The following is a 16,362-nucleotide window of genomic DNA, read 5'->3' as shown; positions in this document are numbered from 1 at the left end:
GCCTACCCCCAAATTGCAGAGTCAAGCTGGGAAGTGGAATCATGCCTAGGCCCGCGGCCCCGGGTCTTGCTCAGGCTCGGTCCCCGGCACGCCGTGGATGTCCGGCAGCAGACGGCAGCCAGCCACGATGTCCAGACGCTCGGCCAGCGCACAAAGGTCCCCGCGCGCCAGGCGCACGCTGTGGGCCGCCGCCAGCCCCGCCGCCTGGGCTGCCGCCAGCCTACTAGCCAGGGCGGCCACGTCGCGGCCCGCACGGCGGTACACACCGCTCACGGCGGCCGCCACGTCGTGGTCCAGCCGCGCCTGGCTCTCAGCCAGCCGAAGTTGCAGGAGCGAGCGCGCGGGGGCGGGCGCCGGGGCCTCCTCCGCGCCCCAGGCCTCCTCTGCCGATTCCCGCTGCACCACGAGTGGAGGCAGGTCCCTCGGCGCGGCCGTCGGCTCCGGCTCCGGGTCCGAGTCGGTCTCCGCGGCCTCCCCAGCCACCCGCAGCCCCGTGGGGCGGCCGCGCGTCGGGCCCGAAGGACCCAGGTACAGCTCCTCCTCCTCTGACGAGGACGCAGAAGGCTCGGAATCCGTCTCGGTCGCCTCCCCCGGCACCACCGTCTCCGGCCTCCGCAGGGGCCTCCGCCGACGACCCTGGGACGCCATGGCGCCGAACTAGGGGAGAAGAGCGAAGGGACTGCACGTGAGACCGGCGCCGCGGTGGGTAAAAGGCGCAGGTCCTGGATTCCCAGCCCCTTCGCTGATTCTCTTAACGAGTTGGGGTCAGCTGCTCCCCGTCTGGGCCTCAGTTTCCTCTTCTGTAAACTGGTTGATGATGGGGGCTACTGGACCCCAGGCTCTTCAGCGTACAGACGGGGAAACTGAAGACCAGCTCGATCAAGGATCTGGGCCCCGAGTTCCCGGAGTCCCAAGCCGAGCTCTTTACGAATTTGCCTCCTAGTAGAGGCCACACCCTCCACCTGGTCCACCATGCCAATCTCAGACCCGGAAGCACACGGGCCCGTGAGCTGCTCGGGACCAGCGCCAGAGTCGCAGAAAGGATGACAGTCCGATTGGACTCTGCTGGGGGCACTCATGGGATGGGAGAAGCGCTAACGCCAAAGACCGTACCCGGCAGCTGACGCTCCGAGCCTGCGAGATCCGCTTCGTAGCCCGAGTGCTGCGTTCTCACCGTCGCAGCTGAAGGGCTGCGTTCTCAACCAATAGGGGAGCGGGTTGGGCGGGCATTAGCGGCCAAGTCATGTGGATTCGCTCGGCTACCAATCAGGAAGCAAGTTCTCAGCATCAGCTTTGAGGGCGTGTGCAGAAGAGTCACATGAATGGAGGAACCGCCAATAGAGAAGCGGCTGGGCCGGCTCTTCCAGGTTGTGCGACGAGGAAAGTCTGGAGTGGACAAATAGGGATTTTAAAAGCCGAGTATGTCACGCGTGACCAGAGAAGGCGTAGGCCTGCCCCCTAGTGTCCCAGACTCACGCGCACACCACATGAGCCGGAGGCGGGGAGGCAGGGATAGTCTAATACACCAATGGAAGTGGGAGTAGGAGGGCTCGCGCCGTGACGCAAGAGGCGTGGCTTACCAACCATGGCCAATGAGAGCGGGAAGCGCTGAGCGCATCTTTAGGCGCGCGAGGGGGGTGCATGGCGGATACTGTGCTGTTCGAGTTTCTTCACACGGAGATGGTGGCGGAGCTGTGGGCTCACGACCCCGACCCCGGCCCGGGGGTGAGCGCCGGGCCCCGTGGGGAGGAAGCGGGGGCCACCAAGGTAACGCCTCGGGGAGAACGGAGGGCGCGTCAGGCGTCCGGGTTCGAACCCGGCCCAGCCCCGGCCTTGCAGCGCAACGTCTGGCGCTGGCTTCCTCCTCTGGAAAGTGGCGTTCGCGACGGTGCCGGCTCGGGGTTATTGCTAAATTGAGCGCGATGATTCAGGGTAAAGCGCTTAGCTCAAGGCCTGAGTAAGCGGCTAGTAATCATAATAATGCTGCTATTGGGCGTGTGCTGAGGACTCTGCTCCGCCACTCACTAGGTGTGCGACCCAATGACTTAATCTTTGTGTGTCCTAGTTTTCTCTTTTGTAAATCGAGCATCATAACGTACCTAAGCCTCAGCGTGGGACATTTATTCATTCGACACCTACTTATTGAGCGTCTGTTGTATTCCAGGCACCGTTCTAAGACAGAATCCCTGTCCTCGTGAAGCTTACATTTCACTCGAGGAGTCAAATAATAAACTGAAATATGCCGGCTGGGCGCTGTAGATCACGCCTGTAATCCCAGCACTTAGGGAGGCCGAGGCCGTCGGATCACCTGAGGTCAGGAGTTCAAGACCAGCCTGGCCAACATGGTGAACCCCCCGTGTCTACTAGGCGTGCATGATGGCGGGTACCTGTAATCCTAGCTACTCGGGAGGCTGAGACAGGAGAATGGCTTGAACCTGGGAGGTGGAGGTTGCAGTGAGCCAAGATTGTGCCATTGCACTCCAGCCTAGGCAACAGAGTGAGACTCTTCTCAGGAAAAAAAAAAAAAGAGGAGGTTTTGCCATGTTGCCCAGGCTGGTCTTGAACCCCTAGGCTCAAGTGATTCTCCCGCCTGGGCCTCCCAAAGTGCTAGGATTACAGGCGTGAACTACCGCGACTGGCCCAGGACTCTGTGTGTGTGTGTGCGTTCTTGCGCATGACGGTCCTGCTGGGTCGCCCAGGCTGGCTGGAGTGCACTGATGCAGTCATGGCTCACTGCTGCCTCGACCTCCTGGGCTCAAGCGATCATCCCACTTCTCAGCCTCCCAAGTAGCTTGGACCACAAGCGCTGCTGGCGCCACCACGACTGGCTAATTTTTGTATTTTTAGTAGAAATGGGTTTTTGCCATGTTGGCCAGGCTGGTCTCAGAACACCCGACCCCAGGTGATCCGCATGCCTTGGCCTCCCAAAGTGCTGGGATTATAGGCGTGAGCTAGGGCACCTGGCCTGTTTTTGTTTTTGTTTTCGTTTTTGAGACAGAGTTTTGCTCTTGTTGCCCAGGCTAGAGTGCAATGGCACAATCTCAGCTCACCGCAGCCTCCACCTCCTGGGCTGAAGCGATTCTCCTGCCTCAGCCTCTGGAGTAGCCGGGATTGAACGCATGTGCCACCACGCCCGGCCAATTTTGTATGTTTAGTAGAGATGTGATTTCTCCATGTTGGTCAGGCTGGTCTCGAACTCCTGACCTCAGGTGATCTGCCTGCCTTGGCCTCCCAAAGTGCTGGGATTACAGGCATGAGCCACTGTGGCCATCCTTGGTTTTTTTTTTTGAGATGGGGGTCTCACTCTGTCACCCAGGCTGGAGTGCAGCGATGCAATTTCGGCTCACTGCAAGCTCTGCCTCCCTGGTTCACGCCATTCTCCTGCCTCAGCCTCCCGAGTAGCTGGGACTACAGGCGCCCGCCACCATGCCCGGCTAATTTTTTTTTTTTTTTTTTTTAAGTAGAGACGGGGTTTCACTGTGTTAGCCAGGATGGTCTCTATCTCCTGACCTCATGATCTGCCCATCTTGGCCTCCCAAAGTGCTAGGATTACAAGCGTGAGCCACTGCGCCCGGCCAATTTTTTTTTTAATTTTTAGTAGATACAGGGTTTCACCATCTTGGCCAGGCTGGTCTCGAACTCCTGACCACGTGATCCACCCGCCTCGGCCTCCAAAAGTGCTGGGATTACAGGCGTGAGCCACCGCACCCGGCCATGTAAGACATTTTTATTGGCTCTGGTTTCCTTCCAGGATTAGAAGCCCCAGGGAGGATGTTGCTTGTTACCATCTCAATATACAGATATAAACCTGTCATAAGTTGATAACATCATAAATCAAAAATGCATTTAGCCAGGTGTGGCTACTTGTACCTGTAATCCCAGGTACTCAGGAAGCAGAGGTGGGAGGATCACTTGAGGCCCAGCATTCAAGACTAGCCTGGGCAACATAGCAAGACCCCACCTGTAAAATAAATTTTTATTTTTATTTATTTATTTATTTTTGAGACAGAGTCTTGCTCTGTCGCCCAGGCTGGAGTGCAGTGGCACAATCTTGGCCCGCTGCAAGCTCCGCCTCCTGGGTTCATGCCATTCTCCCGCCGCAGCCTCCCAAGTAGTTGGGACTACAGGTGCCTGCCATCACACCCGGCTAATTTTTTTTTTTTTTTGTATTTTTAGTAGAGAGGGGATTTCACCATGTTAGCCAGGATGGTTTTGATCTGACTTCGTGATCTGCCCGCCTCGGGCTCCCAAAGTGCTGGGATTACAGGTGTGAGCCACTGCGCCCAGCCAAGAAATTTTTAAAATTAGCTGGGCGTGATGACATTTGCCTATACTACCAGCAACTCGAGAGGCTGAGGTGGAAGGATCGCCGGGGCCCAGGAGTTCAAGGCTGCAGTGAGCTATGATCGTGCCACTGCATTCCAGCCTGGGTGACAGAGTGAGACCCTGTCTCTAAAAAAACGTGGGGATTACTCAGTGAACCATCAAAAATTTTGCCCTCTTGGAGCTTTGTCATCATTGGAGGAGACAGACAAGTAAATGAGTAAAGTATCTGGTACATTGTGTAACTGCTATGAGGAAGATACAGCATGGCCCAGGGAGTATGCCTCAGCCTGGGGGCGGGTAATAATATCTCAACACTCCACATCCTTCCTGGCTTTCAAACCAGAAACCCTGGAGTCCGGACACCTGCCTTGTCTCCCTCACCTGCAGCCCTCCCCCAGGCTCTGCCCAGTCGGTCTAAATACCTTTCCCACATGGCCCCTCCTCTGCCCTGGTCCAGTACTTTTCGCTCTTCTCCTGTGAGATGAGCCTGCTCCCTTCTCCCAGCCCATTCCACCTGTCACATCTTCACCATGCTAACAACTATTAATCCTTCAGATCTTAGTGTAACAATCCCTTCCTCAGGGATGTCTTCCCTGAGCCCCCAGTCAAATTTGGATCTCCTTTATACATTCTCCTGGTCTCCCTCTCCCACTTTTTTCTTGGTAGGCTTCATCATACTCAATAAGGATGTATTTGATTTTTTTTTTCAGCCCACTGCAAGCTCCGCCTCCCGGGTTCACGCCATTCTCCTGCCTCAGCCTCTCCGAGTAGCTGGGACTACAGGTGACCACCACCACGCCCGGCTAATTTTTTGTATTTTTAGTAGAGACAGAGTTTCACCGTGTTAGCCATGATGGTCTTGATCTCCTGACCTTGTGATCTGCCCACCTCAGCCTCCCAAAGTGCTGGGATTACAGGTGTGAGCCACTGCGCCTGGCAATTTTTTTTTTTTAAAGAGAGTCTTGCTCTGTCACCCAAGCTGGAGTGCAGTAGCATGATCATAGTTCACTGGAGCCTCACACTCCTGGGCTCAAGTGATCCTCCCACCTCAGCCTCCTGAGTAGCTAAGAGTACAGGTGCGCACCACCATGCCCTGCTAATTTTTTAATTTTTTGTAGAGATGGGTTCTCACAATGTTGCCCAGGCTGACCTTGAACTCCTGGGCTCAAGCGATCCTCTGGCCTCAGCCTCCCAAAAACTCACACCTGGGATTACAGGTGTGAGCCACCATGCCCTGCCAGGATGCATCTGAATTGTGTATCCGTGTGATCCTTTGATTCACATGCGTCTCCCCTGGCCAGAGTGTACTTTGTGTGGGATGGGCCTGGGTGTGTATTGACGACCACTGTATGTCCTGGCTCGTAGTGGGTCCTCAGCATGGACGTGTTGAGGAGGTGAATGCAGAGCCTGTGCCGTGGCAGGTGGGGATGGGTGGGGACTGGGATTCATTTGGCTTATGAGCAGTGCTAGCCGTTCCCTCCCTCCCCTCATATGAGTGCTTCCTGTGTGCACTCATGGCTTCTCACTCTTGATTTCATTTGATCTTCTGACGACTCAGAGAGGTTGGCATGGTCCTCCCCGATTTACACACGAGGCGGCGGAGGCTTTGATGGACGGAGTTCCTTGCTCTCAAGTGGCAGAGTCAGGAGCGTGACCAGGCCTCCTGTGCTGTAAACTCTCACCGGCATTTCCCAGCATTTGCCCTGGGAGGGATTTTAATGGGTTTCTGTGGTCAAGCGAGTGTGGGAAACTGGCTTACTCAGCTCTGCTCACCACCAGCCTTTCAGAGCACACGAATGTGCCTGGGACTTTAGGCAAGGGTTCCCTACCCAGCTGCCACTACATTCCGATGCTGGAGTCCCACACCAGAGACTCTGACGAACTCGGTTGGGGTGAGGCCTGAGTGTCAGGCCTCAGAAAGCTCCCAGGTGGCTCTCGGTGCGCCAGGGGCGAGAACTCCATCGTTTCCCCGCACTCCTTCCTCCTGGGGAGCCCTGTTTTTCAGGGGGCCTTTCATGAGAAATGGCTTCATTTCCTCAGTCTTTTCTCTTTATTGGCCCCACCTCCTCTCTCCATTCCTTCTCTTTGTCCCCAAAGGGTTCTTCTGAACCAGACAGGCCTCCCGTTTCCTGAGGGCGTCTGTGCAGTACTTGCACAGTGTTAACTGCATTTAGTCCTCAGCACAGCCCTCCTGATTCACAGAGGAGGGACCCTGTGCTTGGGAGAGGAAGGGATTTCCTGAGGCCGTTCAGCAAGACTCAAAGGCAAAATTAGAACTCAGGCTTCTGGCCCCAGGGCTTCTGGGTAGCGCAGGCCACCTTCCCCACCAGCTCCAGAGCTCCCTGAGGACAGGGATAGTGGCTCCTTCATCCCCGTCCCCACAGCACAGGTGCCCAGGAGCCACAGCCAGTGTATAGGGCTTTTGTGACCTCCTATCCTGCCTGGTATGGTGGTTATTTGTGGCCATTCTCCTGGGCTGTCACAGGTTGTGAACTGGAGGACCGGCCAGAGGGGCCAGGAAGGCCTTTGTTCTCTAAGCAGGAGAAGCCCTTGGAGGAAGTGGCCGTGGCTTTTCTACCTCAGAGGCTTTGAAGACAAGGGAAGCCTTTGGGCAAAGAGAGGATTCCCCTGAGTGCGTGTAGTAAAGAGCTAAGGCGCTGTTACCCACTGTCTGAGACCAGGCCCGAGGCGCCCCGAGAACAGCCCTGCTGGGCCAGGCCTCCATCCACCACACCACTTGGGCAGCCCCTTATCTGAGGAGGGCGTGGGGTGGGCGGAGCAGCTGTCAGATAGGTCCCTGCCTGGAATGCCGTGCTGAGCATCTGAGGCTGGGAGCTCCAGCGAGGCCCTCTTGGGAACTGGGGCTCCATCCCGAAGGCAGTGGGAGCCATAGCCGGGTTTAAACTGAGGTGCGCCTGGCTCAGATTTACATTCTAGAAATGCCTCCCTGGCCACAGGAATGGACTGGATGGAGATTGGCCTGGCAAGGGCCCGCTGCTGCAGGAGCTTAGGGCAGAGGCTATGGCAGGCTAAACCTTCCGGGCTGGCCCAGGGGACAGGATGGGGAGTTCTGAGTGGGCAGAGTCAGGATCTGGACTTGCTCAGGACGCCTTGCTGGACGAGGGAGGAGAGTTGAGGGCGACAGCAGGGAAGTCCTGCAGGCTTCTCGTACCCACCCCTCACCCGTCGGTGTGCCAGCACTTCTCTGTGTGCTTTTCTTAAACAGGGCTGCTTCTTCCCTGGGTTCCCCACCACACCCCTGGGCCTGGCACAGAGTGGCTCAGCAGGTGGGCGTTGAATAGGGTCAGCCTCTGCCCAGGAGCTAGCAGGTGCCTAGAAAACAATCGAGGGGTAGGGCAGACACAAGAGACAGGAAGGGGTGGAGCACAAGGCCCCCACCCGCCTCTCTCCTGCTTCAGGGCAGATTGTTCTCTTCCACGTGCCCAAATGTCTGAAGGGGCTTTGATTTGCGTTTTCCATTCATCCTCCTTGGAGCTCACCCCTTGGCTTCAGTGTGGACGTGTGGATCTTGCTTTAGCTCAGGACATTTTTCTCCTGTGATCTCGCTGATGATTTCTTCTCCTGCATCGTTCCCTGTATGTCCTGTAGGCACCGCAGGGAATATTAGACTTCCTGCATCTCTTCCAAGCATCTTGTAGCTTTTCTCTCATTTTTTCCTCCCTCTTGTTTTTCTTCTGGGAGGTGTTACCTGTCTTACAGGTTTCTCTGTTTTTCAGTTCCCTTGTTAAAAAGTGTTGATTTGGCCACCATGTTTGTTCATTTCCAGGAACTCTGCTTTGTGTGTGATTGATCCTTCCTGTGTGGTGGATGTCATTAGCATCGACACTGATAAGGCTTCCCTTCCGCCTTTCCTTTCATCCAGTCTGTGTGTAAACTCAGCAGAGGCAGGCGTGGGGAGCCCCAGAAATGCACTGGCTCTGGGCTCGGCTCTGGCAGATTCCTATGAATGGGAGAGTCTCTGTCTGGCCAGCCCTTCCTATGAATGGGAGAGTCTCTGTCTGGCCAGCCCTTCTGTTTTGTTTTGTTTCGTTTCATTTGAGACTCAGTCTTCCTCTGTTGCCCAGGCTGGAGTGCAGTGGCGTGATCTCAGCTCACTGAAACCTCTGCCTCCCGGGTTCAAGCGATCCTGGTGGCTCAGCCTCCTGAATAGCTGGGATTACAGGCGTGCGCCACCACGCCCGGCTAATTTTTGTATTTTCAGTAGAGACAGGGTTTTGGCATGTTGGCCAGGCTGGTCTCAAACTCCTAACCTCAAGTGATCCTCCCGCCTTGGCCTCCCAAAGTGCTGGGATTACAGGCAAGAGCCCCTGCGCCCAGCGCCTTCTGTTTTTAAGAAAGATAAACCCCTAACCTCTGAAGAGCTTTTGCAGTGACATGGGCATGGACACCACCAAGTCTCGCTGTGATGAGGTGGGTGGAGGCTTCTCCCTTCCTCCTCCGCCCTTTCTTCCCTGTCTCCTGCTCCTCCTCGGCCCCTGCCTTTTGCCGTGATTCCCCACATCCCTTTTCAGTTCAGCAGGGATCTGAATGGCCCCTGTCCAGGGCTGGGTACAGTGGGGCCAGCAGTCACACAGCCATATATCCAGCTGTCGCCACTTGCCAGTCACACCACCACTGTGAGCAGGTACTGCCATTAGCCCCGTGGCACATGTGGGAAAACTGAGGCATGGGATGGTTGGATAATCTGCCCAAGGTCACACAGCCAGTGAGTGGCGGGGCCGAGATTCAAACCCAGGCAGTGTGAAGTTCATGAAGGGAAAAGCTGAACTTGCTGGAACCCCTTCAGACTCCACGCTCCTGGCCTGGCTGATGGACCCTGCTGACTCTCTACCCCGACTCACCCTTCCGGGGGCTGCCATCCTGGCTGTGACCTGGGCCTGGCGTGCCTTCATAGCCCACTCCTGCTGTGGAACTCCTCCTCTTCCCTCCGGCTCAGCGCAGTCGGGGTGCTTCCTAGGGGTGGGAGTGCACCCTCGCAGCACACCTGCCTCCCTCTTGGCAGTCGCTGTGAGCATAGTGAAGCTGGCCATTACACCTTTGCCCATTCCCTGGGTGAAACGCCAGCTCCAGCAGGGCAGGGACTGAGTCTGTGGCCCACTGTGGCTGGCATTCAGGCAGCGTGGCCTGCGTCGACCCTCGGGTTGGCTGCACTTGCCTGCAGGGGAAAATGCCCCCTCTGCAGCCCACTCTGAGGGCCCCTTACCTTCCCCGCCTCTCACCCCTGCCTTGGCACATGCCCTTTGCTTGGAATACCTCCCGCCTCCAGCCCCCTCCTGGAGGGCAGGCTCTGTACTGCACTGCCCGGGCCCCTTGCACTCAGTCTCCCAGCCCTTCCCAGATTGTCAGTTGGCATCATCTGGGCACCTGTCAACCCCGCCAGGCACGGTAGGCGAGCTCCTGGAGGACACTAGGAAATGTTTGTGGCATGAACGAGGGAGGGACATAAAGGAGCCCTTAACAAGCAGGGACACAGATGTGTTCCATCAGAGTGCAGCCTGGGCCCTGCCTCCAGGAGCTTCGCTGTAGGGGGAGGTGACACAGGAGCTGCAGCCACCAGGCAGCAAGCTCGCACCCTGGCTGTTCTAGGTGCTGGCTACAGGAGTCCACAGAACAGACCCCCTTTCTTCCTGTGGTTTTCCTCCAGCCAAGGGCTTCATCCCTCATTGGCCGGGGCTGTCTCCTTGTTTGACAGATGTGGAGGCTGTGAATGACAATAAGTAAGGCTCCCAGAACTGCCTTGAAGTACTCAGGTTGCCTTTACCAACCCTTACTCCTTGTGAGGATTCCGGAGGTAGCTGCCATTAATATTCCCCTCCTTTGGGCTGGACGCAGTGGCTCACACCTGTAGTCCCAGCTACTTGGGAGGCGGAGGTAGGAGGACCACCTGAACCCAGGAGGTAGAGGCTGCAGTGAGCCGAGATCGTGCCATTGCACTCCAGCCTGGGCGACAGAATGAGACCCTGTCTCAAAAATAAACAAAATTACCCTCTTTTTTACATGAGGAAACTGAGGCAGAGACATTCAGCCATTGGCCCAGGTCCCACACCTGGTAAGTGCTGGGGCAGATCTGGACCCGGGCGGTGGCACTGCACCTGTGCCGCTGGTAGTGCTGCCGTGAAGGACCCACGGGCAGGGGTCTCTTCCCACTCTGTCTCTCACACATACCTGCCCGTCTCCTGCAGTCATTGGCCCCTTCCCTGAGCCTCTGCTGTGTGGCCGGCCCTGCTGTGCCTGAGGACACTAGAGGAAAGTAGATGGTGACACCAGAGGGAGCCAGTGCAACAGGAAGCCGTGTCATCACCCGCGAGGGTGAGGCCTGGCAAGGGGCCAGGCAGAGGAAGGGGCCACCTTGGCTTCAGATATGGGCGACCTCAGCTCAGGCTCCCCCGCCATTCCCAGCGCTCCCCACCTCCATGAGGCCCTCAACAGCCACGGCTGTCACCCTACCCCCCTCCTATCTGGACCTGCTGGGGTGTGAAAGACAGCTCTGTGCTGAGGGTGCCTTGGACAGGTTCTTCTTAACCTTGGAGCCCCAGTTTCCACCTGGAATTACAGCCTCATGTGAGGCTGGAAAGGTAAAACAAGAGGGCTGTAGAAAACGCCTGCCACACACTATGCTGGTCCTGGAATAACATTTTGTCGTGACATTGATGAGGAAAAAATATTGATTCCCAGGACCACTGTCTGGGTGGTGGTTGTGGGTTCTCCCTGTGCTGGTGCAGGTTCCTCTGGGCTCTCCTTTCCTTGTGCATCCTTGGGATGTGTCTGCTGCATGAGCTCCCGGGTCTCTGTGGGCCCAGCATGAGTGAGTGTGGGCCCGTGTGCACCCTGTGATGGGATGGCATCCTGTCCAGGGTCCATTCCTGCTTTTGGCGCTGCCAGGATGGGCTCTGGCCACCCAGGACCCTGAGCTGGAGGAAGCAAGTAAATGTCTTACTGGTTTTTTGTTTTTTATTTATTTTTTAAGACAGGGTCTTGCTCTGTTGCCTGGGCTGCAGTGCAGTGGCATGATCATGGCTCACTGTAGTCACGACCTCCTGGGCTCACACGATCCTCCTGCCTCAGCTTCCCAAGTAGCTAGGTCACAGGTGCATGCCACCACACCTGGCTAACTTTTGTATTTTTTGTAGAGAAGGGGTTTCGCCATGTCGCCCAGGCTGGACTCGAACTCCTGGACTCAGCTGGGCGCGGTGGCCCACGCCTGTAATCCCAGCACTTTGGGAGGCCAAGGCGGGCAGATCACCTGAGGTCCGGAGTTCGAGACCAGCCTGACCAAAAGAGAAGAAACCCCATCTCTACTAAAAATACAGAATTAGTCAGGCGTGGTGGCGCATGCCTGTAATCCCAGCTACTGGGGAGGCTGAGGCAGGAGAATCGCTTGAACCTGGCAGGCGGAGGTTGCGGTGAGCCGAGATTGCGCCACTGCACTCTAGCCTGGGCAACAAGAGCGAAACTCTGATCTCCCAAAGTGCTGGGATTACAGGAGTGAGCCATTGCGCCCAGCCTAATCTTTCTTAAATGTATGTATGGCTCACATTTATTTCAGTGTTTAATATTTCAAGTGTTTTCATCCCTATTTAGAAGTTTGGTGATGTGTTTGTACCAGAAATATGGCATTGGAACTTCACTCTTGTTTATGTTAATTAACCTGCGTGAAATTGGTTTCATCATATGTCATTTTGCTTAAAGCCGTAGTTCCCAAGAGCCTGTTGACAGCATTAGGTGAGGACTTACCGTGTCCCTTGTTGATGCACGTTGTCTCATCAGCCAGTCTATTAAGCACCACCCACATGCCAAGCTCTGTGTTGGCTGCCGAAGGCCGGATGTGAATTGGTCAGCCTGGGTCCCCACCTTCAGAGAGCTGTGTCCTCATCCAGTGACAGTGCGCAGTGGGCAGGGCTGGGGACGCAAGCTGGGAGGGAGGGAGGGAAGGAAGTCAGTACAAAGGCCCAGAAGTCTGAGCCTTCCTGACCAAGGAAAGCGAATGTCCTAGGGGGCAGAGGAGAGGGTGAGGGAGGGATGGAGGCAGCTGGGCCGGCAGGCTGCAAGAAGCCTTCCTCGGACACCCTCTCCAGGCTGGGAGACCCTCTCCAGGGCTGGAGCCAAGCAGAGAATTCGCATCCCCATTCAGATGGCTGCATTGATAGTGCAGCCCTGGAGGGAGGAGGCGGTAGCTGCCATTCTCGAGGGAAGGTGGGGGTCAAGGGCAGGAGAGGGAGGGCTGCAGGGCTCAGGCCCGGCGACTGCAGGCTCCTGAGAGCAGCCAGCGGGAGGGGCTCAGGGCTCCACACCTGCCACCTCTGTTCCCCCACTTCTGCTCTGCCAGGCTTTCTCTGAAACACCTGGCGCCTCACGCCCAAGCCGTCCTGGGATTTCTGGTGCCCCCCCAGTCTGGGCCTCCTCCCTTCCTCTGCTTGCAGCAAATCACCCGAGTTAAAAATTAAAAAAAAAAAAAAAATCCATGGCCAAGTGCAGTGGCTTTCGCCTGTAATCCCAGCACTTTAGGAGGCCAAAACGGGCAGATCACTTGAGGCTAGGAGTTTGAGACCAGCCTGGCCAACATGGTGAAACCCCATCTCTACCAAAAATACAAAAATTAGCCGGTGTGGTGGCACACACACCTGTAATCCCAGCTACTCGGGAGGCTGAGGCAGGAGAATTGTTTGAACCCGGGAGGCGGAGGTTGCACTGAGCCAACATCGCACCACTGCACTCTAGCCTGGGCAACAGAGGGAGACTCTGTCTCCAAAAAAGAAAACTTGCCAGGCGCGGTGGCTCACGCCTGTAATCCCAGCACTTTGGGAGGCCGAGGTGGGCAGATTGTCTGAGCTCAGGAGTTGGAGACCAGCCTGGGCAACACAGTGAAACCTGTCTCTAATGAAATACAAAAAATTAGTCGGGTGTGGTGGCGTATCCCTGTAGTCCCAGCTACTCTGGAGGCTGAGGCAGGAGAATTGCTAGAACCCGGGAGGTGGAGGTTGCAGTGAGTCAGAGATCGGGCCACTGCATTCCAGCCTGGGCAATGAAGCCACACTCGATCTCTTAAAAAAAAACAAATCCATGAGCATCTCCTCTCCTCCAGCCATGCAATCCCCACACACAGGCACGTGGATAGACACCAAGTGCAGCCCTCCTGCCTGGGGCCTGCCTCTGCCAGCGCAGTCCCCTCCTGTGTGGACCCTGGCCTACCCTCCATACACTGCATGGCTGCCACTGTCCTTTGCAAGCACCCAAACGAAGATCTGCCCGTCCTGAGCTTCCACGTGTTCCCCAGGGATCTTGGCCAATATTATAAGGCATAATGATCATGGTTGACTTCCACAGTCCCCTTTCCTGTGGCCCAGCCTCCACCCCTTGGGCAGGTCACCTGCAGCCTCTTGGTGGAGTTGCGGCGCCCACTTCCCAGAGCATTGTGAGGGTTCGTGCTGAAAGCACTTGCAGCCTGTGATGGGTGTTATCGGGAAAAGTCATGCAGGAGGAAGGGAACCTGGGGAAGACCCCCATTGTTCCTGAGGGAAGGGAGAGCTGGTTCTTGGGGGCTGATGATCTGGGGATCCAGAGAGCCTGCGAGGTCTGCAGAGGTGGGTGAGGGAGCCCCAGCACCCTAGAGGCCTGCCCCTGCCCTGGCCAGGCTATGCCAGAGCCCCTGCCTGCTCACCCCTGAACTGACGAGCACCAGCAAGTTGGTCTTTGGGTCCCCTGGCAGGTCCCCCCCGGGTGGCCCCGGGTTCGAGGTGGCTAAGGGCCCCTGAGCATCTCTCCCCTGGCCTTCTAGGGACAGAAGATGAGCCTGTCGGTCCTGGAGGGTATGGGGTTCCGTGTGGGCCAAGCTCTAGGCGAGAGGTGAGCGCGGCCCCTCCTGCTCTCCCCCAGCCTGGCTGGCAGGGCTGGGCAGGCCCCAGGCGGGGAGGGTTGCATTGCTCCATGTGAGAGTCGGGCCTGTCTTCCTCTTCCTGCCTGGCCCCACGGCCTCAGCTTGGCACTGCCCCACCAGGCTGCCCCGGGAGACGCTGGCCTTCAGGGAGGAGCTGGATGTCCTCAAGTTCTTGTGCAAAGACCTGTGGGTGGCCGTGTTCCAGAAGCAGATGGACAGCCTGCGCACCAATCACCAGGTGGGAGCACCCCGGCCTGCCTGTCCAGCTCCCTCCTGAGGGCAAGACCAAGAGAGTGGGAGGGGAAGCCCCGGCGCCAGAGCAGCGGCTGTCGGGACCCGCCCAGAGCTTTCCCACAGGCTGCCGCAGCTCTGCTGTCTGATCCTCTAAGGGAAGCCAGGAGGCTGCGCTGGGGCATAGGAGGTGTTTCCGGAACTTCTCCAGCCTACCAGGAGTGAGCCATGCATGGGCAGAAAGCCCCTGGTGGCTGCCTGCCCTACCCGCAGTGTGATGCTGCTTGTCCCAAGCTGGTCTAGTCCCCCAGTGACACCCAGGCTGTACCTACCCTTCTGCAGCTTCCTGGGCCGGGTCCCCAGCTTTTCTGCACAACCCTGGGAGGCGAGGGCAGGACCCACACTCCCCAGGGCACGGGCACCCACTCCAAGTTTGGAAGCCCTGGGCCCTACCAGAGCACTGGAGGCCAAGACTGTGACTCCAGTGGTTCACATGAAGGGGGCCTTCCCAACCTCAGCCCAATCTAAGACCTGGGTCGCTGCTTACCCTCCCTGCGCTTCAAATGTACAGGCCCCGCCCCCGCCCACCAGCCTCTCCTCTCCCCCAGGGGACCTACGTCCTGCAAGACAACAGCTTCCCCCTCCTCCTCCGGATGGCCTCTGGCCTGCAATATCTGGAGGAAGCGCCCAAGGTATGGGGGGAGCTGGGGCCTTGTCCACACCTCCCTTCCTCCTATTTACCCAGCCCCTATCCTACATCAGGCCTTTCCCCAGGCCTAAGGGGTGCCCCAGACCTTGGGTGCCGGCCTCCCCTCTCTTCCCATGCTGGTCTGTGTTCCCTCCCCAGTTCCTGGCCTTCACCTGCGGCCTCCTGCACGGCGCCCTCTGTACCCTGGGCATCGAGAGCGTGGTCACCGCCTCCGTGGCAGCCCTGCCCGTCTGTGAGTCATGGGGGTGGGGGGATTCTTCTCATCCCTTGAGTTGCTGGGGGCTTCAGAGTTCCAGCCCCACTCCTGTGTGGGTGCCTGCGAGGCAGGCCCAAGTTTAAGTCACCTGCTCAGCCACACAGCCAGTGCAGGCCCATCTGTGCCCCTGGCTCCATGACGTCGCCACCCTGCAGAGAGAACTGTGTGGCGGTTTCGAACATCTTTTCCCAGCACAGGAGCCCAGGTGGACGTAATAGAAGTTATCCTCGCTGATGCTTTGATGGGGGGGATGGCAGGCTCCAGGGAACTTGCAGCTTGCCTGACGGGGTGTCCTCTGTCAGACAAGCTGGAGCCCCATTCCTGCCTGGGGACAGCCTGCCCCCCCACCTCCCCCACCTTCAGTTATTTTTGCTCTGCTGGTTCCCCAGGCTCACTCATGGGGGCCCCCGTGGGGTAGGACCAAGCAATGCATACCACAGAAGCCCATGCCGGGCGCCTCCCTGGGGCCACATCCGTGGCCCTCATGCCCCTGGTTACTCACACAGCCCAGGGATGTGGCCCCGTGGGCAGGAGGAAACAGCCCAACCTAGCCACTGGGGTGTCAGTGCAGGATGGGGGTGAGCGCCTAAGAGTCGTCCAGGTGCCCTCTGCCTCCCTCATCACATCCTCGAGCCTAAGCCAGGCCTTCTCTTCCAGGTAAGTTCCAGGTGGTGATTCCGAAATCCTAAGCCCACCCCGTACCCGCTGAGCCGCACTGCTGCCCCTGGACTCAAGAGACGGTGGGGCCGCTGCATTTTGGGGTGGTCTTGGGGATCCCAGGCCCTAGGGGTCACATTTACTCAGGAAGTGGGTATCAAATTGAGGTGGGGGTATCACAGGAGGCAAAGGGGTCCCAGCTGCGGTCAGGACTGTGGTGGGATTCCCGCCTCGGCAGCGTCACTGCCCAGCAGCTGTTCAATAAAGGCTGTGTGTGTGGAATCTGAC

General features: G+C 57.5%; 2 protein-coding genes across 10 annotated transcripts in view; one reads left to right on the top strand and one right to left on the bottom strand.

Moving 5' to 3' along the window:
- BLOC1S3 (biogenesis of lysosomal organelles complex 1 subunit 3) overlaps positions 1 to 1,184 on the bottom strand; it is a 35,835-nt gene extending 34,651 nt beyond the window's left edge. For 6 of the 7 annotated variants that reach the window (XR_009209968.1, XR_009209969.1, XR_009209967.1 and 3 more), the window contains exon 1: positions 7 to 648. Coding sequence is in view for 4 of the 7 variants with exons in the window: in XM_032177502.2 (XP_032033393.1) it covers positions 46 to 648 (603 nt within the window). In the remaining 3 variants the exon portion in view is untranslated. Of the gene's footprint in view, positions 1 to 6; positions 658 to 1,113 lie in introns of those variants that run through there. The other variant, XM_032177501.2, reaches the window with a different exon arrangement.
- On the top strand, positions 592 to 16,361 carry TRAPPC6A (trafficking protein particle complex subunit 6A). Of its 3 annotated transcripts, none has more exons than XM_058428533.1 (6): positions 592 to 702; positions 14,123 to 14,190; positions 14,342 to 14,459; positions 15,061 to 15,144; positions 15,300 to 15,393; positions 16,075 to 16,361. In XM_058428533.1, exons 2-6 carry the CDS (start codon positions 14,132 to 14,134, stop codon positions 16,104 to 16,106), a joined length of 387 nt encoding a protein of 128 aa, XP_058284516.1. In that variant the 5' UTR covers positions 592 to 702; positions 14,123 to 14,131; the 3' UTR covers positions 16,107 to 16,361. The 3 variants fall into 3 exon arrangements, with proteins under 3 accessions (XP_058284516.1, XP_032033390.1, XP_032033391.1); XM_032177499.1 differs by lacking the exon at positions 592 to 702 and adding an exon at positions 1,605 to 1,725; XM_032177500.2 differs by lacking the exons at positions 592 to 702; positions 14,123 to 14,190 and adding an exon at positions 1,605 to 1,725.
- Position 16,362: the final 1 nt, after the last annotated feature.

Source organism: Hylobates moloch, unplaced genomic scaffold (assembly GCF_009828535.3).
Source record: "Hylobates moloch isolate HMO894 unplaced genomic scaffold, HMol_V3 SCAFFOLD_15, whole genome shotgun sequence".
NCBI lineage: Eukaryota > Metazoa > Chordata > Mammalia > Primates > Hylobatidae > Hylobates > Hylobates moloch.
Note: the sequence above shows the minus strand (reverse complement) of the source record. Positions and strands in the feature narration are given on the sequence as shown.